The 24,005-nt window shown below is 38.7% G+C and overlaps 12 protein-coding genes across 12 annotated transcripts; 6 read left to right on the top strand and 6 right to left on the bottom strand.

Annotated features, from left to right (window-relative positions):
• Positions 1 to 12: 12 nt before the first annotated feature.
• On the bottom strand, positions 13 to 1,337 carry LOC117566625 (odorant receptor 47a-like). Its single transcript, XM_034246166.2, has 4 exons — positions 1,025 to 1,337; positions 789 to 975; positions 124 to 730; positions 13 to 63 (listed from the first exon to the last, which is right to left on the bottom strand). The coding sequence occupies exons 1-4, from the start codon at positions 1,335 to 1,337 to the stop codon at positions 13 to 15; spliced, it is 1,158 nt and encodes a 385-aa protein (XP_034102057.1).
• An 802-nt stretch (positions 1,338 to 2,139) lies between these two features.
• LOC117569188 (putative odorant receptor 98b) lies at positions 2,140 to 3,440 on the bottom strand. Its single transcript, XM_052005847.1, has 2 exons — positions 3,202 to 3,440; positions 2,140 to 2,831 (listed from the first exon to the last, which is right to left on the bottom strand). The coding sequence occupies exons 1-2, from the start codon at positions 3,438 to 3,440 to the stop codon at positions 2,159 to 2,161; spliced, it is 912 nt and encodes a 303-aa protein (XP_051861807.1). The 3' UTR covers positions 2,140 to 2,158.
• Positions 3,441 to 3,925: 485 nt separating this feature from the next.
• LOC117569194 (uncharacterized) lies at positions 3,926 to 4,412 on the bottom strand. The gene has a single exon (XM_034250262.2). It carries the CDS (start codon positions 4,349 to 4,351, stop codon positions 4,046 to 4,048), a length of 306 nt encoding a protein of 101 aa, XP_034106153.1. The 5' UTR covers positions 4,352 to 4,412; the 3' UTR covers positions 3,926 to 4,045.
• Positions 4,413 to 5,768: 1,356 nt separating this feature from the next.
• On the bottom strand, positions 5,769 to 6,366 carry LOC117569191 (neuropeptide-like protein 32). The gene has a single exon (XM_034250260.2). It carries the CDS (start codon positions 6,277 to 6,279, stop codon positions 5,914 to 5,916), a length of 366 nt encoding a protein of 121 aa, XP_034106151.1. The 5' UTR covers positions 6,280 to 6,366; the 3' UTR covers positions 5,769 to 5,913.
• An 878-nt stretch (positions 6,367 to 7,244) lies between these two features.
• LOC117569193 (uncharacterized) lies at positions 7,245 to 7,862 on the bottom strand. Its single transcript, XM_034250261.2, has one exon. The coding sequence runs from the start codon at positions 7,791 to 7,793 to the stop codon at positions 7,461 to 7,463; it is 333 nt and encodes a 110-aa protein (XP_034106152.1). The 5' UTR covers positions 7,794 to 7,862; the 3' UTR covers positions 7,245 to 7,460.
• A 2,977-nt stretch (positions 7,863 to 10,839) lies between these two features.
• On the top strand, positions 10,840 to 11,470 carry LOC117566628 (uncharacterized). The gene is given in 2 exon segments (XM_034246169.2): positions 10,840 to 11,157; positions 11,221 to 11,470. Coding segments are annotated over 2 exon segments (438 nt in total). The 5' UTR covers positions 10,840 to 10,861; the 3' UTR covers positions 11,363 to 11,470.
• Positions 11,471 to 12,644: 1,174 nt separating this feature from the next.
• Positions 12,645 to 13,534, bottom strand: LOC117570465 (prisilkin-39). Its single transcript, XM_034252127.2, has one exon. It carries the CDS (start codon positions 13,503 to 13,505, stop codon positions 12,768 to 12,770), a length of 738 nt encoding a protein of 245 aa, XP_034108018.1. The 5' UTR covers positions 13,506 to 13,534; the 3' UTR covers positions 12,645 to 12,767.
• A 2,724-nt stretch (positions 13,535 to 16,258) lies between these two features.
• LOC117571637 (uncharacterized) lies at positions 16,259 to 16,699 on the top strand. Its single transcript, XM_034253862.2, has one exon. It carries the CDS (start codon positions 16,267 to 16,269, stop codon positions 16,612 to 16,614), a length of 348 nt encoding a protein of 115 aa, XP_034109753.1. The 5' UTR covers positions 16,259 to 16,266; the 3' UTR covers positions 16,615 to 16,699.
• A 2,215-nt stretch (positions 16,700 to 18,914) lies between these two features.
• Positions 18,915 to 19,529, top strand: LOC117569308 (uncharacterized). Its single transcript, XM_034250421.2, has one exon. It carries the CDS (start codon positions 18,915 to 18,917, stop codon positions 19,401 to 19,403), a length of 489 nt encoding a protein of 162 aa, XP_034106312.2. The 3' UTR covers positions 19,404 to 19,529.
• An 810-nt stretch (positions 19,530 to 20,339) lies between these two features.
• LOC117566629 (elastin) lies at positions 20,340 to 21,054 on the top strand. Its single transcript, XM_034246170.2, has one exon. The coding sequence runs from the start codon at positions 20,340 to 20,342 to the stop codon at positions 21,042 to 21,044; it is 705 nt and encodes a 234-aa protein (XP_034102061.1). The 3' UTR covers positions 21,045 to 21,054.
• Positions 21,055 to 22,490: 1,436 nt separating this feature from the next.
• On the top strand, positions 22,491 to 22,890 carry LOC127565523 (uncharacterized). Its single transcript, XM_052004348.1, has one exon. The coding sequence runs from the start codon at positions 22,491 to 22,493 to the stop codon at positions 22,881 to 22,883; it is 393 nt and encodes a 130-aa protein (XP_051860308.1). The 3' UTR covers positions 22,884 to 22,890.
• A 10-nt stretch (positions 22,891 to 22,900) lies between these two features.
• On the top strand, positions 22,901 to 23,999 carry LOC117566631 (uncharacterized). The gene is made up of 2 exons (XM_052004347.1): positions 22,901 to 23,037; positions 23,107 to 23,999. The coding sequence occupies exon 2, from the start codon at positions 23,330 to 23,332 to the stop codon at positions 23,933 to 23,935; it is 606 nt and encodes a 201-aa protein (XP_051860307.1). The 5' UTR covers positions 22,901 to 23,037; positions 23,107 to 23,329; the 3' UTR covers positions 23,936 to 23,999.
• Positions 24,000 to 24,005: the final 6 nt, after the last annotated feature.

The raw sequence follows: 24,005 nt of genomic DNA, 5'->3' as shown, positions 1-24,005 counted from the left end.
CGCAATGGGAACCTAAGAAATCGAACGTAAAAGTGCCAAATAAGACATGGCCGTTCTCACAATCTAAAAGCATAAAGATAAACAATCAATCTATAGTTAGTTGCGAATATTTTCAGTGCTCACCGATAGGAATACCCTCATGTTGGCCTCAAAGAAGTAGCCATCAATGCGACTGCCACGTTGAGCGCGCATCATTGAGATTTGGAGGGAACGTCCAACCGTGGGATTGACTGCAGTTGCCTCATACCACGGACAGTTGTAGATGGCATTGGCGAATCTTCTACTCTCGGTCTTTAGATACTCCCCACAATAGCAATAAATGTAGAGTTGTGCCAACACGCTGAACATGAACGTCGCATAGAATGGCGTCTTTGGTTGGGCAAAGTTTTCGGATAGCGTATAGCCAATAAAGCAGAGCAACAATGAGGCGACAATCAATTGCATGCAGATGGTTAGACGAAAGAAACGATTCAGCGCATCACTCATGTCCAAGATGTTTTTGTAGAGTTGAAGAATTTCACGAAGACGTTCTTGTGTCTCCTCAAGTGTCTCGACGCCAAACAATTGCATTTTATACTGTGCCGATTTGTACAATGCAACTAGATTGTGTGTCAATGCTGTAAAGTATGTGTCTATACAGATGGTGGGTAGAATAGCCCCAAAGCTGGCACAAACTACTAAAACGTAAGAGAGCAGAGCAAAGGACATCTTGTTGTCATCCCAGGGATAGCTGAAAAAGTTACTCTCATCACTTCGAAACATATCTTTTATTGATAGACACAACTTACGCGCAGGGAAAGGTAAGCTGCAGCTCCACATTGCCAGTCTGCCAATAGAAAATAAACGTGTTCACAATGGGCATCAGAGAGGAGAGTATTGCGGTTAGCATAAAACTGTTCTTGTAAATGCCACTCACACGTTGCTCGCTTCGATTTTCCTGGCTGATGATGGAGGCCGATACCTCTTCCATGCATTCTGCAAAAAAGCAAACATAAATTACGTCTTAATAATCATAAAACCTTACCTCTCTCCAGCATATTGCGAAATTTCGCAACTAATCGCTTCAAGTCTTTACGTAGCCACATAATTATATTGAACTTTAACAGCGCCAAGAGATCGACAAGCATTGATCCAATGCCATCGGTTAAATTATCCAAGTTCTCCACATTTTGTAGAACGAAAACAACAATCATGGGCTGTACTACAATCAATGCAGTCATCATCACAGTAGTTCTACACGGATGCAGCCAACCATTTCTGCCATCGACTATGTCAAATCCCAAAATTCGAAAATATGTGCCCTGCACCTTTAAAAAGTCCTCGGTCAACGTGTACATTCTGTAAATTCGGCAAGCTTATTGCCAGAGGTGCACAAAGTGTTTGCAGCTAACCGGTTCTATCACAAAAATTCGTGAATATTTAATGTATTTAACGCCACCCATTTAATTAATATACGAGTTGACTCCATGAAGTAGAACAAATCGTTTCGACTGCATTCAAAAAATCAAAGCATACTTTTATGTGCTTGCATATAATTAGTATTAATTTTTCTCGTTTCAATTTATTTAGATTTATTGTTACTTTTCTAGTTTTATTTATAATATTTAGAATTATTTGCAAATAATTATTTATAAAAAACGCATTATTAATTTTTCACTTTTTGCAAGCAAATATTTAATTTAAGTTTGGTTTTCAAATTGAATATGAAATATTATTCATTGCCAATACATACTGTACAAATGCTTTGCGAAATAATTATCGGGGGCTAGTTAATCGATAAGGCTTTTAAATTATCTACATTTTGGGTGCATTCTATACTACATACATATCAAGTAATTATAGTTATAAATATTGTAGACCGCACGTGTCTGTTGTAATTAGAGGTCAGCTACTTAGAGCGTTTTCAATTTAATTTTTTATTCAACAATATGCTTGCAAAATGTCTTTAAATTCTATTAAGAAATTGAGCATAGTATCGTTAAGCGTTTTCTATTTAATTTTTCACTTAACGAAATAAATGTCCTTAAATTCTTTTGAAAAACAAATCGCAGTAGCGTTAAGCGTTTTTCACTTAATTTTCTATTTAATAAAATTTTAAAATTATTACAATTCCTTTAAGAAACTGAGCGCAATAGCGTTAAATATGACATGGCTGTCATTACAATCTGTAGATTAAAAAAAGCATATGTATTAATATGAAATTGCTGTAATTTATAATATTCACCGATAGAAAAACTTCCATATTTGCGGCGAAGAAGTAGCCATCAATTTGAATGGCACGCTGAGATCGCATCATTGAGATTTGCAGATACCGTCCAATTGCAGGATTCACTGCGATTGTCTCATACCAAGGACTATCGTAGATGGCCACAGCAAACCCTTGGCTAGTGGTTTTAAGATACTCACCGCAGTGACAATAAATGAGAAGTTGGATAAGAACAGCGATAATAAACACGATATAGAAGAACATCTGGGGTTGGCCAAAGTTGTAGGAAAGTGTAAAGTTGAGAACACACAAATGTACTGAAGTGAGAACCATTTGAATGCAGATTAGCAGACGAAAGAAGTGCTTCAGTCGGTTACTCATGTCCAAGCTGACCTTATAGAGATATATAATGTCACGCAGCCGATCATTTGTCTCTTGTGGCGTTGTAACCGCGAAGAACTGCATTTTGTACTGCGCTGTCTTGAAGAGAGCAACCAAATTGTGTGTTAAAGATACGTAAAAAGTATCTAGAGCGATTGTGGATAAAACAACGCCAAAGCTGGCAATGTTCAATATTCCACAGGAAATGAGAAAATTGTGCAGCTTTCGATTGTCCCACAAATAACTGAAAGTAATACAAAATTTTAATGTTTTTTAAAATTATTTTTGCTGTTCAATTTACTAGCAGGGTATATTCATTTCTAGTTGTACTTCTGCTGAGGTCACGACGAGCAGCAATATTCGCATTATAGGCTTCGAAGCGCTCAAGACTGCGGCAAGCAGAAAACAATTTGCGTAGACGCTGCTTATGCGTTGATCACGTCGATTCTCTTGGTCTATAATACGGGCGGCAATTTCACTTTTGTACTCTTTAAATGCGGAAGTTTAAGACAAATTCTTATTTAAATCACATTTAAATACCTTTTGAGAGAATCTTATGAAATTCATGGATAATTCGTCTGAAGTCGTTTCGCAACCAAATAATCAAACCGTACTTCAACAATGACAAATGATTCATTATCATTGCGGTCAGTGCATCGGTTAGCTTTTCAATGTCCTCAAAATTGGCAATGCTAAAGGAGACGACCATAAACTGAGTTATGGATACACCAACCATCAGGACAATGGTCTTCCAAGGTTGCAGCCAGTTGCGTTTGCTTCCGATTATATCAAAGCCTATAACACGAAAGTATTTGACTTGCAGCTTAAGAAAATTCCCGGACAATGTTTGCATCCTGTTGGTATATCAGAAACAAATTAAGTTCCCCATCTGAGTGTTGTTCTTTATATGGAAACTAAGTGCACAGTGATTCCAGTTAATTAGTATCTAATGATTCTATTATTGTGATGTATTTGCTGCCTTTTTTCAAATTATATATACTATTTCAAGTTTTCAAAATACTTTTTCTTATCCTCATCAGGTGAACCCATCAAATTATCTTTTTGACAACCGATGAAATTTTAAGTATGTTTTAAATAAATCGTTGACTTTACTTTACTTACATCACTGTGCACCGTGGGTTAATGAGCATATAATTAGGCTTGACATTTGCACATGTTAAACTTCATTTAATCGATTTAATTGCTATAATTAAATGGCGCAGAAATGAAATGAGAATTTTACTAATTCGTTTAAGGAATTAGAAAAATCCTCAAAGTAATATTCTCACATTTTAAAACTGATTTAACCTGAAAAATATATTTAGAATCACAAGACTGTTTTTTTTTTTTTTTTGCGAAATGTTCTTTATTTGCACAGACAGGATACGAAGGATATCGCTTTGTCTGGACGCCGGAGTGCGTTGGCAGGAAAGCAGCAGTTGTGGCTGAAGCTAAGACTTAACGTCCCCAGCCATAACCACGACCACCCCAGCCGCCACCTCCATAACCTCCGCGTCCGCCCCAGCCACCGCCTCCATAGCCGCCACGTCCTCCCCAACCACCGCCTCCCCAGCCGCCACGTCCTCCCCAGCCTCCGCCGCGACCGTAGCCTCCCCATTGACGGGCCTCTCGCTCGCCGACATTCTCGTGGCTAACTCCTGAGGCGTCCACATCCAGTAGTCCGATCTGCTCGTATTCCGGGTCGACAGCATAGCAGTAGGCGAGGCAGAGCACGCCGATGAGGGCCAAAAGTGCGAGACGCATCTTGAAGTGTTGAATCGTTTGATTTGATGCTTGTTGGTTAACTGATGCCTCTGTGAGCCCTACAACGGCCTTTTATTTGGCATCCGAGACGCCAAATAACCGGATGAGCTAACGTTCCTGTTCTAAAACGCATCACCTAATTCCAAGTGCTTGTCTTTTGAGTATACTTCAACCTATTATACATATGTACATATGTACATAAGTACATACATTCCAATATTCGTATATTGGCGGGGCTTTTTTTTATCCGAGGCCAGGCATTGTTACTTTCACAGAGATTATTTATTTGTGTTTTGGTGCAAAGATTATTACACCTGTTGTTGTCATTTGCGGTTGTTAAATGCGATAACTCGAATGTCCATCAAACAACTGGGACACCGTTGAAGCGCAGTTTAATTAATTAATACATAATATAATTAAAATTTGATTTATTCAAAGCGTTAAAATGTTCTAATTACCAAAACAAATCTGTACACACTACAAATAAGAACTTGTCATCATAGAAATCGCAAATGGTTCTGAAAATCCTAAATCAGCTGATCATCTAAACTTAATTGAGTACCCTGTTTAGTATTCGGCACAGATATCCTAAGCATTCCAATTACTCAAACTTGGCTCGACTTGACTTCGGGTTCAACCGAGTCACGAGTAAACAAACATTCAATATCACGACTCATTGTGACAAACGGGTCTCTCGCAATGCATCTTTGTTTATAACAATACTACAGATATACACATGTACGTAGTAGATGTGGAATTGTGTTGACAGTAAAAAATCACCTAAGTCAGAAACCACAAAAATCAAATGGAATTTTACAATGCCGAACTGAAAATCAAAACAATTACAGTCGGACACACAAAAAAAAAGATTGTAGAATATTCTTCGGCTCATATACAAAAAGAGAGCATGACACGCCCATTCTCAGATGGTTCACGTCATGCAATGACTTATGCAAAATGTAGACAAATTATCTCTGATGATTATCAGCATAAAAATAACTCACATTTTAGTTTATGTTTGAGTGTTTTGAATTTATGGTATTAGCAGAACAATAAACTGAATCCACTGTGAATGTGTCATCAGCTTTGCTATCTCTCAGACAAGTGACGTATTTTAATGTGAGTCAAAATAAACACCAGATGCTAGTTGGAAGTTGAGAGCAAATAATAAGAGGTTTAGACTGATTGAAAGATGTGAATTTTATTTGTATTCTTCAAGTTGTTTGCTTTGAATCTTCACTGTAGAGCGATTCGATTCAATCGATTAATATACTTAATATAAATGCCGCAAATAATGAGCGGGTAATTAAATTGAATCGACTCTTTTTCAGCCATTAAGGGTAGATTCTAAATTATTAAGAATTTTACCATGGCTGAAATATCTTAAAAAACTGAAAAGGGTTCAAAAGTAAAATTTAAAAAAATTGATTTTTTTCGGAATGTTCTTTATTTACACACACAAAACTGACAAACATTTTACATACAAGTTTAACATAAACGCTCCAGGACGTTGGCAAGGCAAGGCAGTTTGGTTAGCTTTGCTATGTCCAGAGTGCATAGCTCTACCAGCCACCCCATCCGCCACCCCAACGACGACCACCCCAGCCGCCGCCTCCCCAGCCACGTCCACCCCAGCCACCACCCCAGCCGCCTCCCCATCCTCGTCCTCCCCAGCCGCCGCCGCCCCATCCTCGTCCACCCCAGCCGCCTCCCCATCCGCCTCCCCATCCGCCGCCCCAGCCGCGTCCTCCCCAGCCCCAACTGCGGGCCTGTCTGCTGGCATCGTTGGCGTCGTATTGTTCTCCTTCGGCAACATCCAGCAGCGTGATCGGTGCATTATCCTCGACTTCAGCGGCACTTCCAGCAGCTGCGGCATACGAGTAGGCGATGCAAAGCACGCCGATTAGCGCCACGATTAAGAGACGCATTTTGAACTTGTTCTTCGATTGCAATTGATGTGCGTTAGGCTTGAGATTTTCGGTGTAACTGCTGCTTTCAGTGGCAATGCAACCGCCTTTTATATGTCATCAAATTCTCTAAACAAGCTGCATGAGCTGTTATTCCTGTTCTCTTTGTATCACCTAATTTCAGGTACTTATCGTATATTTGTACGTACAATAGATATATTTTGTATGCCTACGTGTGTGTAAGCCGCATATAAATTAGAAGGTACTTTTTTAAAGTCAAGTATTGCTAATTTGGCGATCTCTGTTTGCTTTCGTTTGTTATTACACACATTGTTGTTGCTGGACTCGAAGATCCAACCGATGTAGAGCACATATTTTGCTTACCAATTAGCAAGCCTCCGTTGTGCGACTTGCCATGAGTGTGCATTATTTTTATTGTTTCCATTGCTATCGGATTAAATTCTTGCATTATTTGTATTCTTATTATTTTAATTTGTATTAACTTTAATACTTTAATTTTTATATGCGTTATTTTTGGATTTAAATGGCATAACACTTTGATATACTTAGAAATTTAAAAGCAAAGGTGAATTAAAACTCTCCAATTTTGGATGCAATTGCTTAGCATTTGCCTTGCTAAAAGCTACATTTAACAGCTCTGTTGTTTAGCAGTTTACGTTTTCGTTTGTTGCAGAGTCTGGCCATTAAAGTGCACTGTTTCTGTTATGAGTTCTGTTAATAACAGGCCTGTTTTAATACTTCTAAATAACTTGCTTGCTTACATTATTATTAGTATCAATATAATTAATATCACAAAAGAAGGTTTTCTATAATTCATTTTTATTCACTCATTTGGAAACATTAAGCTGCAAAACTAGTTTTAAAAATTATTTTGCTAAATAAAATTGCACAAAATAACATAAATAGGTTTGACATAACACTCAAATTTAACTTTTATTACATTAAATTTGTTTATCTTTATTTACAAAATAATTGTTTGGAATATTCATTAAGAGAACCATTACTTATGTATATGACAAAAGAACAAAAAATTGTAAAAATAAGAATCCGTACTAATTATTCACTTTTTGAAAACATTTATATATGTATATCATTATATCCACTTTTCTGATTTTTTTTCAGTAACATATTGTTTTAGCTTGTTTAATAAAAGTTTAACAAACGTTAAGCGTGCGCACGGTTTATCGGCCATATTTTCCGTATCCACCACGGCCATATCCACCATATCCACCACGCCCATAGCCTCCTCGACCGTATCCACCATATCCTCCTCGTCCGTATCCACCGTATCCTCCGTAGCCACCTCGACCGTATCCACCACCACAACAATAACCGCCACCGCCGCCAAAGCCGCGTGCCTCTCGAGTGCCCGCATTGGCATGAGCTTCTCCCTGATTGGCAAGATTTAGCAACGTGTTCACTTTATCCTCCTGGACATTTTCTTCATTCACAGGAAGTGAATAACTGTATGCCACACTGAGCGCGACGATAAGTAATAGAAGTGTTAAACGCATCTTCCAACAGCTTCCGAAATTTCCGGTTGTAAATTCCTTACTTTCAATTTAGTTTGCTTTAAAACCAAACGTGACCGAACTACTGAGACTAAGCATTGTAATGCAATCGCCTTTTATTAAAAATTCAGGGAAGTTAATTGAAAAGCTACTCATTCAATGACGGCAACGATTAGCTAATTAATCGTGGGACGATGCATCTAAATCTTTAAAGTCCCCTACCCCTACGAATAACAACAGAGCGATTAATCTTCTATAAGGGTACCGACATTGTTCCTCTATGATGCAAATAAGGCATGAATGAACAAAACCTATTCTATATCATAATATAGAGACATTTAAATACATATGTATGTGTAGTTTCACTAACGTCACTGAATTGTTATTCTGGATGGAATGTTAAAGGCAACAGCATCAAAATACACGTCTGTTAAGTTTGACTTTTAATATAGAAAACAAATTCATTCAAATGAGAAATAGCGGTTCTCGATTATAATTATATTTTACTGCAGCAAACACATTCTGAACATTTAGCGGCCATAGGCTCCAACTCCAGCATTCAATCCAAGTCCAAGGCCTCCAAATCCAGCACCGATACCAGCGCCTAGTCCAGCACCTTGATTGCCGTAGCCTGGGTTGCCATAGCCTCCTTGGCCTCCGACATTAGCACCAATATTTGCGCCAAGTCCACCAACGTTAAGACCAACACCTGCACCTAATCCAGCACCTTGGTTGCCATATCCTCTACCCTCACCGCCTCCGACTCCAGCACCAATATTGGCACCAATTCCACCAAGACCAAGACCGATACCAGCACCTAATCCAGCGCCTTGACCATATCCTCCATCGCTTGCACCGATTCCAGCACCAATATTTGCTCCGATTCCAACAGGAGGATTGTTATTTGTTTTGCCATAAGTAGTAAGTGCAGCATAGCTGAAGGCAAAGCAGAGCAGGCCAATGAAGGTTGAGATAAACAGACGCATCTTTCAAATGTTTCCTTTTGCAACTGATGCTCTTCCATAGAACACACGCGTCTTTTATTTCAAAATCTAGACATATTTTGTTTCAAAATTCTTCAGAAATATTTCTTGAAATTTTATTAGCAAACGCCAAACATTTTAGGCACTACAAAAAATGTAGAGGGTTGCATCAAAAAAAGTTGTTAGCACAAAAATTGTATAGAACTGAATAAAATCATATTCACAATGTTCTTAACGAGACTGACAGCTTATCGTCTTCTAATAATTATAGTTCATTATACAAATGAATACTAAAAGAAAGCTATAGACGAGAATATTTTTTACTGCCATACAATCAATATACAAATTGCATTCATCAGAAATTTTAAAATTAATAAAAGTTTAAGTGGCAATTAAACTTAACTCACAAATCCACCCTCGAACTGCACTTTAATTGATATTTCACGTTCATACCGCTATATCACATTTTGATTTTTTAACTATTTATTCGGAATAGCTACAAATTAAAAAATCCTGTTAATTATACCCGGAAACTGTTTGATAAAGAGGGTATGCCAAATAGATCGATGTTAATTCGAAAGAACGAAATTTGCAACACGTATTTTTGAAATTTACTAGTGTAGATATAGCAAAGTCGAGTGGTTGAGCAAATATCTAAATACGTTAATATCAATTTTCGTTTTGTGATATGCAAGAGTTTTATAGCCTAATTTTATGAATATGTTAATATTGAAAGTCGTATTGGAAAAAAACGTGTATAATGTTGTTAAATAACATGCGTAGTCAAAATCTTTTATAAATTTAACAGTTATCAAGAATTTCAAAAATATTTGAAATATAGTATAAAGCAATTGAGAATTACATTGCTTGTAACTGAATCACATCAAGAGTGTGATTCCCTCTTCTAGCGTAGCTAATTAACAATAACAAAGATGAGTAAAGTCGAGAAACAATCGAAATATTGGCCTAGTCACTAATTGTTAAATGAACTTGTGAAATCGCAGTCTAATGACTTGTGAACTTCTCACTATGCACTTCACAAGTACTATATACTCATTAAAGCCCTTGACCTGACGTTTATAGATCAACACATTTTATTGTTTATTTATTATTTCATACATCATTTTTATTGTTGTACAACTACCACCAATAGCGATAGCCCCAAGGACGATAGTAGCTATAGTAATAACGGGGCCAATAAGGTCCTGCCCATATACCACCCCACAGAAATCGTGCCCTTCGTGCTCCCTCTCCATAATGTTGGCTACCCAAATCCGACAACTCTGTTATACTTGTCATGGCATCAGTATTGGCCACCGCCTCTTGAACTCCTTGCTCTTGTGGCAACGGCTGCTGCTCCATACCAACTGGCAATCCGTAGACCAAGCTAAGTATTGCTAAGAAGAGTAAGATAGCAATCTTCATGCTGACAACGATTCAGATTTTAACTGTCTACCATTTGGCTACCAACTGCTACTTTTATGTGTTCGTACCGAGCTTTAGATCTTGCACTTTGGGACTCTAATTAAAGATGTATTGACACCCCACTTAAATGGCATTGTATGACTTGGTCTAAGTCTGAATATTTGCCTTTGCTTACATAGTGAAGTGCAAAATAGTAACTGGTTGTCTAGCTCTATGAATTGTAGAGGTTATTTACTATAAAACAAAAATAATTCACTTAAAGTAAATAATTTGTAATTATATCCTATAAACTGTTTAATTAACACAAACGTGTTAAATTTTTTAAAGAAAACAAAGTCATACTTTTAGGCTGTATAAATACTAAATTTTAATAAATTTCAATTGAAAAACTCGGAAAATTGTTATTAGTTCCTCCAAAATGAATATGTTATATTTATTTTATATTATTCTAACAAAGCGTTATTAATTATTATGATTGTAATTATTACTATTCATATTTTCTTCGTTAGATATTTATATAATTTGAACTGATGGCATTGAAATCCTTAAAATAATTTGGAGACATTCCTAAATTTGGTCACACTAAAATGCTGTTAACGTTAACTGTTGCTAGGGATATGGAATACAAAGTAGCCCAAATAACGACCAAACAAATCTATAATAATGCATGTGGTTGAGTTTTTAAGGCGCACCGACCGCCGCAATCGAAATTCTCAAATTGATTGCAAGGTGCAGCAGAAGATTGAAGAATGTCGACACGACTTGCAGAATCGACGACGTCAACTGGCACTTCAATTGCAGTGAGAGGAACAAATGCTGGACGTGGAGTTGTCGGAGCTGCTACAAGCGCAGGAAGATGCAGCGAAGAACGAACGAATTGAATGGATACAAATGGCTCTCATGAAGAACGAAGAAGCTGATCAGCTATTGATCAAACAGAAAAAAGAGCAACGCGAGATGTGAGTTTATATAATCTCTAATTATGTTATTTCAGATATTTAAATGATTTGTCTATCTTGCAGTGAGTGCTCAGAGGAACATCGTCACATGGAAACCAGAGAGCTGCTCATCAACACAAAGCAGGCACAGCTTTATCAAATTGAGGAGAGCAGAGAACGGCAACTTAGAGCAGCCTACAACAATAAACAGTGGCAGTTGCAATAGAATCATATTACCAATATCAATTACAATTACAATTGATGCATTTAAACAAGAAAAATTTAACTTCTCTAACAACAAATTTTATAAAATACTTTTTACGCTACCCTCGAGCTCCAGTAAATTAACGATTAGAAATCTTTGCCGCTTGTGAATTAAAAATTTGCATTCATTAATATCTCAACCAGTTTGTACAATAGCATTGTTGTTCTTATTTGGAATACAGAAGCATAAAAATATTCCAAAGACTTAATTATATCGTTTTCGATGCTTTATAAGGAGCTTATTAAAATCACATAGAGAAAATTTAAAAAAACGAAATGTTTTGCATTTAAAAAAGTTGCGATTAAATTGAACTAGATTTTTTCTTGTTATATAATTTTTTTAAGCTGACGATAAAGCTACAAATTATGAATTTCTAAAAAAGAATGACGAAATTTTAATTAATTAATTTAATACATTATTTCAAAATAATTTTCTTTGTCATTAGCTCTTTGTAAGTGTGACAGAAAATCACGAGGGTCACATGAAGAGTTTGTGCTTAGAATATTGTTAAATCTTCCCCAGCTTTTTATTAAGTGATTTATATAATTAAAATAGCTGCTAATTAAAAATTCCCGAGTAGTGTGAGCACCAAAAATATATTTAACTGATAATTATACATAGACGCTAACAAGTTGATGCCGTCAATGAAATTATTATTGTTTTATTGTGGTTATATTTAATGAAATAATTTTCTCATATGTTATTTTTTGAACGCTAAAATATAAACACAAAAGTTGGTATTTCAAATAACCTGTCTTTACTGCAGATTGTTTTTTTTTTTTAGTTATTAAACTCCCATTTTTAAAGATGAAAGACTATGCAACATGACAAAATGCACAAAAAAAAGTTCAGTTTCTAACATCAAGAACATTCGTCTTTAAAATTGTGTTCTCAAAATAAGACAACTTTAAGAACAAATTCTTAAACTATGTACATTAGGCGGAAAAATTACAAATTCTTAAAATAAGACCAAACACATTTTATTTGGATTACGCAATTCTGTAATCCATCAAAATTCCAACAAACTTTTTATCTTGCTTTGAGTGTTTTCATTCATAGTTCAGTTATTCGAGCTATAGCTTTAATTAACACAAAGTTTTAAAAGAAATGTGACGATATACTTTTAGGCTGACCAAATACACTATTTAACTATGAATATACTACGTTTTAATGAAAAAGGGAGCTAAGTTAAAAGAAGTAAAAATCATACTTTCTTGCGAGGGAAATATTATATTTAGATTGTTTAAAATTAGTTTAACAATGCTTAAATTATAAATACTTTGTTATTCCTATGACTAACTAGTAACACTCGTCTCGGCAGCATTAAGCGAAGTTTTGGCATAAGATTCGTCATTGTTTTATAATACTAGCCAAGCAAACCCAACAAACTACTCAAGGCTTGTGGATTGACGCCAGCTCCAGCTCCAGTCGCAGCAGCTCCTGCGCCACCGTTGGCCACCAAAGGACGCAGGCTGCTGCCAAGTGCCTGTCCCAAAAGTCCAGCTAACTGAGCTGCCTGAGCGGTATTGAGTTGTGAGCCTGCTCCGGCAGCTGCGGCAGGTGCAACAGCAGCAGTCTGTGAGGCACTGGCTGCGGGCACTGCACTCGCCAAGTTATTGTAGTTGCCATAGTTGGGCCTTGATCCATAATAGTTTTGTGGATACTGCACTGGTCGCTGGTAGTTGTAATAGTTATAAGCGGGCCTGTAATACCCATAGCCAGGGTATCCAAAGAAGCCTTGAGCAAGACCCGGATAGCCTAAGCCTAGGGCTGGATATCCATAGCTATAGCCTGGTCTATAACCGTAGACGTTGCCATAGCCATTGCCATAACCATTGTTCGGGTAGCCGCCTGCTCCGCCGCCACCATAAAACTGATCCGACTGTGTGCCACTGCCACCTCCAGTTCCACTGCCAGCAACGCTGCCTCCTCCAACGGGTGCAATGGGCACATCGAATAAGGGCCCAGCTGTGCCGAAGAGCAGCGGCGAGAGTAATCCCAGAGTGCGTCCCTGTGGACGATCTGACTGCTTTGCTTTGCTTCGCTGACCGGCGACGAGTGCGAATAACACACAGAGCAGACTTAAGCGTGCCGGCAAATACATTCCGAAAGATACAGATACTGAGATACAGAAACTAAACTCACAACTGGCAACTGACAAATCGTAACTAAAGTTGCAGCTCACAGTTAAAAACAGTTTTATAAGCAAACTCAAGAGCAGCCAGCCACACCGTGACCAGCCCAAAGCATTTGTTTTTCGGCAAATTTCCAAATATGTGTTTTGCATGTTTCGGAAACTTGCAGACCTTCAATGTTGTCGCATCATTTCGTCTTCAGCGAACGGAAACACGCTAGAAACGCGTTGAAACGCACAAAAGTCGCGTTGAAAACGCTTTGAAATCGCGCGAAATCGTCATGGACTGGTTCTGGTTCCATGCTTTCACAGATCACCATAAAAAAAACAAAAAAAACGTTTTGCAGACGCCTCCGTTAACCGTTGTTGAACGACATTGACCTTGCTCAACGTTTCGGCTAATATTGACCAAATTGGCGCAAATCGGTTTCACACCGTTAACGCTTTTGTTTACTTCCGCGGGTTTTTATCTTCTTCATCTCAGTTTCTAGTTTTGGTAATTTTTTATGGAAATTGTTTACTTTACGGGCAATTCAGCTTTTAGTTGGCAACAATAAAAATTCAATACTGAAATTAATTACGAGTTTGCATTCAACAAATTACAAATTCAGAGTATAATTAAATGTTAATAAATAATTATGGCTTTGTTCCATCGTTTCAATATTGCAATTAAGTTTCGATACTTTTGGGCTCGATTGGCACGTGTCGAGTACAGCATCTGTTCAGTTGCCACGCCTATATTCGATTTGGAAATCAATAAAGGCAATTATAAAGTTGATCCTAATTGAAAACACTTTTGCAGACGTGGAAATCTTTCTTCTTAATTGAATTAGGTTTGGCGAGACGTCTACATATTGACTCGCAAATTGGACTTGTTGTCAACCGTCTCAGACTTCTAATATACTATAGTTATATTACAAATAAATTCGTGAGACTGTGAGAATAAATTTGAATTAGTATTTGCATATTTTCGTAATCATGTGATTCTCCAATTATTTATATTATTCAACACTTAGTGTAATTCACTTGGAACCATTCAATAGTTTCAACCGGTTTTCCCAATTCATTTAGCTTACGATTTGTTTACAACCAACTTTCCGTTGTGTCAATAAAAACGTCATTTCAAGTAGATAATTGACAAATGATCCTACACTCAGAGAAAAAACATTTCAAGCAGACAATGATCAAGATAAGAAAATGGATCGATTTAATTTATATTTTTGAATATTCTAACCGGCTTTTGTAAGTCGATTGACAAAATTTATCACATTTGTGTAATGAAAGCACTCTTAAATGAGATCAAAATAAATGCGTTTACTTGGCTTAAGTACTTTTATTAAACAAACTGAAGGTCGACTATGCAATGCCCTATTTTTAATTCATCTTTTACACAGCCAAAAAGTATGCAAATTATTTTGAATGAACTCTTAAAAAAATGTACAAATGAAAAAGGGACGTTGACTATTTAAGAATGATACTAACTAAAAATAACTAAAATAAATTCCATTTAATTCCAACTAAATCTACACATTTAAAAGTAAGACAAAGCAAATATCTCTGCATATATAGTGTACTTAAAATAATTTAATTTCCATTAAATATAAAAGTCGTCTCATATAAAGTAATTTCATTTTCATTAAACGACACAGACAAAGTGTTCATTAAATTTCACAATATGAAGACATATATAACACTCATTTGAATTAGTTTAAATATTGATGGTTTTATAGGTGATATGTGCCAGAACCCGTTGCTGTTTATCACGATGAAAACAATATGGAAACTGCGCAATATTTTGCGCACATCGGAGAGGTCAGTGATCACAACACCTTAACAAGTTCCAATAATTTTCGATTGCCTCTTAATGTGCAAAAAAAAACAAAGCTCAAATTGCTGACGCGCGAAAGCAATAATAAAAAATTCAACTCTAAAACACACTCCTCCGAAATACCCTATAAAACTTATAAATGTGATTATGAATTGAAACAAAAATATAGTTAAAATTCTTTTAAAAACTTATTATTATTGTGATAATATGAAAAACTTTTTTCACTTAAATAAAATTATTTATTTAATCAAATGAAATCATTTTAAAGAACACTACAACCATTGCAAACCTTCTCCAATTTTGTAAAAGTATGTTTTACAGCTTCGACTTATAAGGAATATAATTTTCAGCAATTTAAGCTTCTTATAATCACCCCTTTCATAAGTACTATCAGAACAGAGTATCTAAAAGTGAGTCCCCCAATTGGAAGCCAAAGGGGCTTGTTTGCAATACATGTGAGAAGTTTTTAATTTGCATCGTTTTGTTTTGTTTTTTCACTGAGTCTTTCAATAGGTGAACAACAATCATCTTTTGTAGGTCTTCGACACGAGTCCATTTTGACAAATGTGTGCTAAAAGTGAGCGTGCTGAAGCTGGAAGTGCTAGACGTATTCTCAGAGGGCGGCAAACGTTAGAGAGCGAGAGGTCTTACCAAATTATCTGGTTGAGTGCCTAAGGGGTCGGGGATTTCCAATGGATGATACTTACAAGTTCTGATGAAATCATCAAAAAGAACTAATGATAGCTAGGCACTATTAATGAGTTGATTCAAAGGAAGAAATTACAAGTTCTGGTCTCAAAAGGGGATCCCCAATGCGATGCGATGCGTCGCATCGATGGGCACCAACTATAAAAGATGTGAGCATTTGATTAACTGCACATAGAATCAATTGACTAGTTAAAGATGAAACAATTTGTGGTGTTAGCGCTGATCAGCAGTCTCCTCTTGGCCTATGTCTGTGCCCATCCCTTGGAGCCCGAACAGACTCAACAGCAGCTGACTCTGGAGGATGTGGATGCGCAGCCAATCGATGATGGCGCTGGCAAGCGAGTAGCTCGCTTCTTTGGCGGTGGACGCGGTGGCTACTGCTGCGGTGGAGGAGGCGGTGGATTCCGTCGCGGTGGCTTCGGTCGTGGCGGTGGCTACGGAGGACGTGGTGGCGGCGGCGGCGGCTTTGGCGGCAGTGCATCAGCCTCGGCTTCGGCATCGGCCAGTTCCAGCTTCGGCGGTGGCTTTGGTTACGGCAAATAACCACAACGCTTTGATTTAAAAATAGATGCAATTAGACGAAAAGAAACTAAAATAAATTCATAAACGTGAAACCAAAAATAAACAAAGGTAAACATGCTTTGGGGGCAGGTACCGCAAAGTTTCTACGCATTCGTTGACCGATTGGCATAACGTATACGTTATATTTCTTCTGTTTTTTTTTTCTTTCTTTCTTTTTGTGCTGTTGACACCTCTGCCAACAGGTTTTCACTCACAGCTACAACAATGAAACAGTCTTATTTTTGTCACCTGCAAACAATTTGATGCTACCCAACAAAATTCATGGCATATCCAATAAGAGCTAATGTATTCAACAAAAAAAAATTCCATTAAATTTATGAAATTTACAACCGCAGTTCGTCAAACGAAACATGGCATAACATTTGCTATGCAAAAATGTTGAGAGGGGCCTGTGCCATAAAAGACACAGAATTGTGATAGTCTGAATATGAAAACAACATAAGATATTTATGGGCTTGTTATTCAGAACGACAAGAACAGCTATTAATAGCCATAGCCATAGACATTGAAAACATTTCAGCAAAAAAACATTGATTAATCGTCTGGCGATTAGTCACAATGTTTTTGGGATATCCAGACTCATCAATTAGACGGGCAAATGACTTGCTTCTGCCGCTTCTCACGATATTTGGGTTTTTTTGAAAGGACTTTGTAAAATAAATAAGCTAAATTTCATTAAAATAAAAGCAATTTCATTTCAATAATTTATCATAAGACTCGACTTTCATCATCATCAAATTGAGATTAACGCATCAGAAAGAGAACTGTAGAAATTTGATTATTAATTAAACGTTCCGGTGTGAGCCCATTGGAATTGTAATTTGAGCTCAGTTTAATAATTAGAATATAAATAAAAGAAAAAAGTTAAATTTCATTAAAATAAAAGCAATTTAATTTAAATGATTTATCAATGATTTATCATCATCGTCAATAATAAACCTGTAGAAAATTGTATTATTAATTAAAGGTTCCGGTGTACGCCCATTGAAACTAGAAATTATAAGTTGAGCTTAAGTTGATAATTATAATATAAATAATAATACAAGTAAGAAAGCTGCTGTGGAGTGTACTCGACTGTGAGGTACCCGCTATTCATTTTCAATAAAATTAGATTATAAAAATATACTAAAAATATACCACTAAAATACTAAAATACACTGAAGGTTTGGTATATTCATATAGTACTTCATTCAAAATATTTTCAAATAAAATATATAATCTTAACTACTATACTTATTATTCTATGTACCAATAACCGAAAGTGTAGGTTATTTTTCGTTTTCTCTCGATTTGCGGGGGCTGAAGTGGGCGTGGCAAACGGACAGACAGACTGACGGACTATATCGTCTCGGCTATTGATGCTGATCAAGATTATATATGTATACTTTTGGGGTTCGCAAATGACTCCTTCTGCCTATTACATACATTTCCTTTAGGCAAAAAATTATAATACCCTTCTTCTTCGGGTATAATAAGTTTAATATAATTATTTGAGGTAGAATTCCGTTGATTTTTGAGCATTCTAAATATACAAAAAAAAAGTGTACCTGTTGGCACCTAGCACCGTCTGAACCGCAAATCTAATTTGTGGGCGTGTGTCTTGAAACTTTGCTCCCGTTTGAATGAAAATACAGATGTTATTTATATAAGTTCATTTATCAAAAGTAAATATTTTGCACTGCAGGTAATCGGAAAATTACACGGAAACCTAAGACAATGATGATGTTTTTGGAATGTGATTCATGTTGATCCCTAGTACTGTGACTTTATCAATTAACACCAATCGTGTTACATGAGAAATTGCGAGAATCACACGGAGATCAACTGATGTTTATATATAATGCAATTAACAACAATTAACTGCTAAGCTATTTTAAGCAAAAATAGTAAACTTTAAAAATATTGCCAAATATGGAACTAAAATAATGACGCAAATTGCAAAAATATATTGCAAATTGACTGTCACCAGGTTGAGGAGTTTCATGAATCATCTTGGGTCGATGCAGATCCTACCGCAACAAAAAAACACAAATTAAAAAGCAACGTGTAGACGTCACAGCAGCACCCCCGAAACGCCCCCGAAATGCCCACCAAAATCGGGCATTGACGGAAATGTTTTGCCGCAGTAACGCAGGGTGCTAATCGTATTGGAAGATGTACAGCAAATTAAATTAGTGTTCAGGCTGGCTGGTTGGCTGGCTGGAAACTCTCGTCTGTCATAATAATTAGCGCATAGTGTGAAATATTTGAATCGCGAATTTATGTATAAAACAATCGATCAGCTAGTGGCTAAGGCACAGAACCATAAGGAACTCCGACAACAGCACATCATCAGCACCCGCACTGAAAAAGTGAAACTGAAAGTGAATCTTCAACTGAATCTTCAACAAGTGATAAGCCACAACATGAACTGCACACTCATCATCAACGTGATCCTGCTCACCATCTTCATGAGTTCGCAACTCAGCGAGTCGGCTCCAATCAACGGCAGCAATCCTTACCAAGCCTTCAGCTCACCCATCGATATCAGTGGTCAGCCTGTGCGAGAGAAACGCTCACCCAACGACTACTTCATCTGTTATCCCAGCAGCGTTGTCTTTGGATATTACAACAACAAGGCAAATGCTTTGGAAACGCATCGTCGGTCGGATGACTTCAGTCGCCCTGCTGCGCCCTTCGATTCCTATCAAGCTGCGATAGATCGCGCCGACAGAGAACGCGCCGCCTACAAGGACAGCTTTGGCAAATAGTTGAGCACGGATTTTACAGTACTTATTATAAGAACATAAGCTTAAGTCTAGCTGTATATGAAACAAAGACTTGAAATATTTATTTGTTGAACATATTTATTAAACTGATTTACAAAAAAAAATTAAATTGCATATTATTATGGTCAAGATAATGTTAGCATTAGACCATTAATCAATATCAATCAGATATAATTTAGCATTGGCTGCGCAAATAAAATCATTAAAGTCAAAGTAATTCAGATGTTGCTCGCAAAGGTCACTTCGAATTGATGATTGACTGCTGCTGTTGCCATCTGCGGTACAATCTCGAAATTCAGATCGCATTATAAACTTTATATGTACAATTTGAATGGTTTTATTACCTATGCTTAGATGGAATCGCAGCTGACTAAGTTTCAGTCGTGAATCATGAGAGCAATAAAAGAATTTAAAATTCGTAGCATACTTTTAGGCGGTCATTGAAATTGAGTTCGTTGCCTGAATCTTTCGTTTTACAAAGCAATCAATAGAAGGCGTATGAAGAGCATTTCACCTCTCTGTTTCCAAGTCACAACAACAGCAACAAGAAACAGCCACGATTTTCTGTTCGAGATCTGCCGCCGCTGATGCGACGCAGCGATGAATGTCTTAGACAACACTTAGCACCTTATTTGCGGTTGGCATTAGGCAAAAAGTGCGAATTGTTTATAAAGAGATTACAAAACGTAGACAAGCAGCTCTGTTCGGCTTATTTTAGGTTCGCCTTTTTTTTTTGGGCTACCATAAAAATGGGCAAAAAATCACTTTAACCCAAAACCGTTTTTACGAGCCAAAAAGAAAACCAAGCGCGTAATCTCTGCAATAGTGGCAAAAGAAAGTTTCCACCCCAGCAGCTGGCATAAAAAGCGCCTTCGACAAGCCGGAAGCAAACAGTTGCCAATCGATATCGTAACCAAAATGAAGTACGCCGTCAAGAAATCGTTCCTGCTCATCTCCCTGATGCTCGTGGGCAGCTGCCAAGCACAACCAGTGCAGGAGCAACATTCACGTCAACAACGTCAGCTGAAGAGCGCAACTGCTGCAGCGGAGGCAGATGTCAAGATGCTGGCAGCCAGCGCAGCAGCAGCTACCATGACACCGGCCACAACAGCCATGCAAATGCCAATAGCTGGACTGCCCATCAATCAGATGTCCATACAAATGGGCCGCTATGCCGGCTATCCAGGACTCATCTTTGGCGGCGGCTCTGCACCAGCTTCGCCTTTCCTAGGCGTCGCTGGCATCGCCAATAACTATCCCAGCGATCCCAGTCTTGGTCTCGGCTATGGCTTGGGCGGTGTCTATCCTGGTAATCCACAGGCAGCTGGTTTCATGTACGGCAATGCCATGTATCCGAATGCGCAATTCGGCGCTGGCAACGTAGGCTTTGGAGCCCAACCCGGAGTGGATCACTTTGCCGCCTTGAACAACATCATCAATGTGGCCAACATGCAGGGATTAGGCGCTGCTGTGCCTCCTGCAGGACTTTACCCACAGGCTGGAGTTGCCGGTCTTGGTGGCGTCGCTGGACTTGGTAGTCTTCCTGGTTTCCTGGGCGGCATCAATGATGCTGCTAGCAGCAGCATCTTGGAGCGCATGCATCACTATACTCCCACTTTCTAAACGATTTCAACCAGAAGCTGATTCAATACTTAATTACAATTTATTTATTTTATTTATTTAGCTAAATACATATATTTCACGTGCATATCAACATCAAAGATTGTACTTCTTGCCACCCATTGTGGCCCATTGGAATAGCTGCCTCCGTTGTTGCTGCTGTTGTTGTTGTTGTTGTGGCAACTGCGCTTGTTGCTGCCATTTGGCTAGCGGCGATGCTCGCTTGGCAGCCAATGTGTAGGCGCCTTTGCCCACAAATCGCGTGGGAACCGAACCCAATCGCATGTTGTAGCCCTGTGGCAGACGCAGACGTTGCTGTTGCTGTTGCTGTTGCTGCTGCGGCTGCTTTTGTGCCTCGACATTAGCCAACATGAGGCAGAGCAGCAAGAGCAACAGCTGCAGTTTGTTGCACATCTTGGCGAGAACTTGGGACACTGTGTACTGTGGCCATGTCGAACAGATGCTGCCGCTTTTATGCCACTTTGCTGTGATGCTGTGCCAGTTTTGTGCAACAACTGCAACAACTTGCTACTTGCAGCAGAGTTAGGCCTGTATCTCTTCCCCATATGTGTCAATTGCAGTTACTCGGTCTCGGTCGAAAGTGGGCTAACTGGGACTTTGGATTACTTCGCAGGCTGCCCTCAACTTGCGGAGTTTCAATCTGCTGGAAACTGGTTTCCAGCCAGCCAGCGCATAATTCACCGCAGCCGCTGTCTGTCTCTGCACATGCTCGCTAATTGCCAAGTCGGAGCCGCAGTCGCAGTAGGAGTCACGAATGCCAGACGCGGCATCTAAGTTAAAGCTAGAGTCGGTGTCAAGTGCAAGGCTAAGCGATGCATCGTGTGTGGAGTGTCGAAGAGTGTTGACACGACACTTTGAGGCAAAAGTACTGTGAATTGTCTGCAAAACAGTCTGCCAAATGCCAATTTGTTAGTCACTTTAGCCGATTGGCTCTTTCACTTTACCGTACTTAGAAAGTGAAATCTACCGACTGTCGCCACATGACACATGCTGTTTTAAAGGGAAAACTAAATTGCTACCTGCTCCTGTTGAAGGGTTATGAATGATGGGCCGGGAAATACCCAAAAGAAAATGCTCTGAAAAGGTTAAACACAAATATTGTATGTAATATATATTTTGTACATATTATATGTAGATCTTATCTATGTAATTGCATCAGCCTGCTGAGGAATTCCATTTCGCTGAACTGCTCAATCTTTTTCTTTTTTTGTTATACCTAGCGCTGAACAAAGTCATTGACAAGTTTGTCGCAGGTAAACCAAAGCAAAGCAATGCAATGCAATCTAGGTAGCCTGCAAATGGCAGGTGAGCCATGCCATAAGGTTTTGTTTGCCCTGAGGCCCTAGGCAACCTAGGCATATAAGAGCCCATGTGCAGCACTCAGAGTGCAACAGTTTCTAATTACCCGCGCTGCAAGTAGGATAAACGATGAGCTCTGTACTCAAGAAGATTAACACACAACTGGGACTGAGACTGGGACTAGGAGTGGGAGTTGTGCTGCTGCTAATGTTACAAGCAGGTGACGCAAGGCCAATGGGACACAACGAAGCCAGCTACGATGCCAGCCTGGATCCTTTGGTATGGTCACGTCCTTTTGTGCAGGACAAAGTGCGCAGACATCGCATTGCAACGCTTCCCAATCCGTATAAGCATCGACACGTTCCAGCACATCCCTGCCCTGAGCTGGGCAAGAAGCGGCGAAGACAACACTCAATGAGCCGGCAACGCAATCAGCTGAAGTATAAAACAAAAAGCAACAGTAACTACCGCAAGTATCTGCACACACGTCGCAAATTGTTGCTGCTGCAAACAAGATGCTAAAGCAAATTGAGTTAAGAACCATAGCTAAAATTACCTAAAATTAGCATAAATCAATATTGCGTTAGTTTAAACTCTAAACAAATGCAAAACGTTCGACGAACTCGTTGAATTTACTGACACGCTTCAATTAGCGATACACTCGCCGAAATTGTAGGTAAGAAGTGAATGAATGTGATGAATGTGATGAAAGATCAGTCAGAGAATGCAAAACTTGTTCTTGAAGCACGCTTGTTAACTGGTTCTTCACATCGATTGCCAAATGTAAATGTTAACGAGACAAATACACAAACTCCGCAGAGTGTGTGTGTGTGTTAAGGTCAATTAGATAACGTTTCAAGACCAGCCCAGCAACGAAGTCAAACATTAACGGCAAATACAATGGCAAACATGATGTAACCAAGGCCCAACGTCGCGGCGCCAGAAGCCACGCAGCAATCAATGAATGAATGAAAGTACACGTTGAGGCAGATAACAAGCCACAAATCGATGTCGAGTCGCAATGTGGACACTCTCAATTAGCAACTACACGCACGAGCCCGGCCAGAAGCCAGCTGCTGACGAAGAAGAAATGGCCAGTGCGTACTCGTATAAAAACGCATGAATCTCTGCCATTTGTTATCAAGCACAAAGCATCAGCAGTGTCATCCACATCAACTCCAAAATCTATCTCAAGCTCAATAATCATCACTATCAATATGAAGTGCCTGCTGCTCCTCGTTGTCATCGTCTGCGCCCTTAGCTGTAGCTGGGCAGCGCCTGTTGAAGTGGAAGTTGTGCCGCTCACGCTGCTCGATGTGGATGCCGATCTCGAGCAGCTGCCATTGGAATCAGAAGCGGAGAACGAACGTGTGGCACGCGGCCTGGGACTTGGCGGCTTTGGTGGCCTCGGCGGCCTGGGCGGCAAATTTGGCGGCTTCGGTGGTCTGGGTGGATTCGGTGGACTTGGTCATGGCTTTGGCGGTGGACTCGGACATGGATTCGGTGGTCACGGCTTTGGTGGACTCGGTGGACTAGGCGGCTTCAAGGGACTTTTCAACAAGCATTTCCGTTAAGCTAGATTAAGACCAATTTTTTGTATTTTTAATTTTGCTAGTGCCAATAATAAACTAATTTAGTTAAGTG

This window comes from Drosophila albomicans, chromosome 3 (genome assembly GCF_009650485.2).
Source record: "Drosophila albomicans strain 15112-1751.03 chromosome 3, ASM965048v2, whole genome shotgun sequence".
Lineage (NCBI taxonomy): Eukaryota > Metazoa > Arthropoda > Insecta > Diptera > Drosophilidae > Drosophila > Drosophila albomicans.
This window is presented reverse-complemented; position numbering and strand designations above follow the sequence as displayed.

Coding starts and splice junctions, on each gene's coding strand:
- LOC117566625 (XM_034246166.2), bottom strand. CDS start 1,337: ATGTACACGTTGACCGAGGACTTTTTAAAGGTGCAGGGCACATATTTT. Junction 976..1,024: donor TCGCAATATGCTGGAGAGAG/GTAAGGTTTTAT, acceptor GCTTTTTTGCAG/AATGCATGGAAGAGGTATCG. Junction 64..123: donor ACATGAGGGTATTCCTATCG/GTGAGCACTGAA, acceptor TTATGCTTTTAG/ATTGTGAGAACGGCCATGTC.
- LOC117569188 (XM_052005847.1), bottom strand. CDS start 3,440: ATGCAAACATTGTCCGGGAATTTTCTTAAGCTGCAAGTCAAATACTTT. Junction 2,832..3,201: donor AATCATTTGTCATTGTTGAA/GTACGGTTTGAT, acceptor TATTACTTTCAG/TTATTTGTGGGACAATCGAA.
- LOC117569194 (XM_034250262.2), bottom strand. CDS start 4,351: ATGCGTCTCGCACTTTTGGCCCTCATCGGCGTGCTCTGCCTCGCCTAC.
- LOC117569191 (XM_034250260.2), bottom strand. CDS start 6,279: ATGCGTCTCTTAATCGTGGCGCTAATCGGCGTGCTTTGCATCGCCTAC.
- LOC117569193 (XM_034250261.2), bottom strand. CDS start 7,793: ATGCGTTTAACACTTCTATTACTTATCGTCGCGCTCAGTGTGGCATAC.
- LOC117570465 (XM_034252127.2), bottom strand. CDS start 13,505: ATGTATTTGCCGGCACGCTTAAGTCTGCTCTGTGTGTTATTCGCACTC.
- LOC117571637 (XM_034253862.2), top strand. CDS start 16,267: ATGAAACAATTTGTGGTGTTAGCGCTGATCAGCAGTCTCCTCTTGGCC.
- LOC117569308 (XM_034250421.2), top strand. CDS start 18,915: ATGTATAAAACAATCGATCAGCTAGTGGCTAAGGCACAGAACCATAAG.
- LOC117566629 (XM_034246170.2), top strand. CDS start 20,340: ATGAAGTACGCCGTCAAGAAATCGTTCCTGCTCATCTCCCTGATGCTC.
- LOC127565523 (XM_052004348.1), top strand. CDS start 22,491: ATGAGCTCTGTACTCAAGAAGATTAACACACAACTGGGACTGAGACTG.
- LOC117566631 (XM_052004347.1), top strand. CDS start 23,330: ATGAAAGTACACGTTGAGGCAGATAACAAGCCACAAATCGATGTCGAG.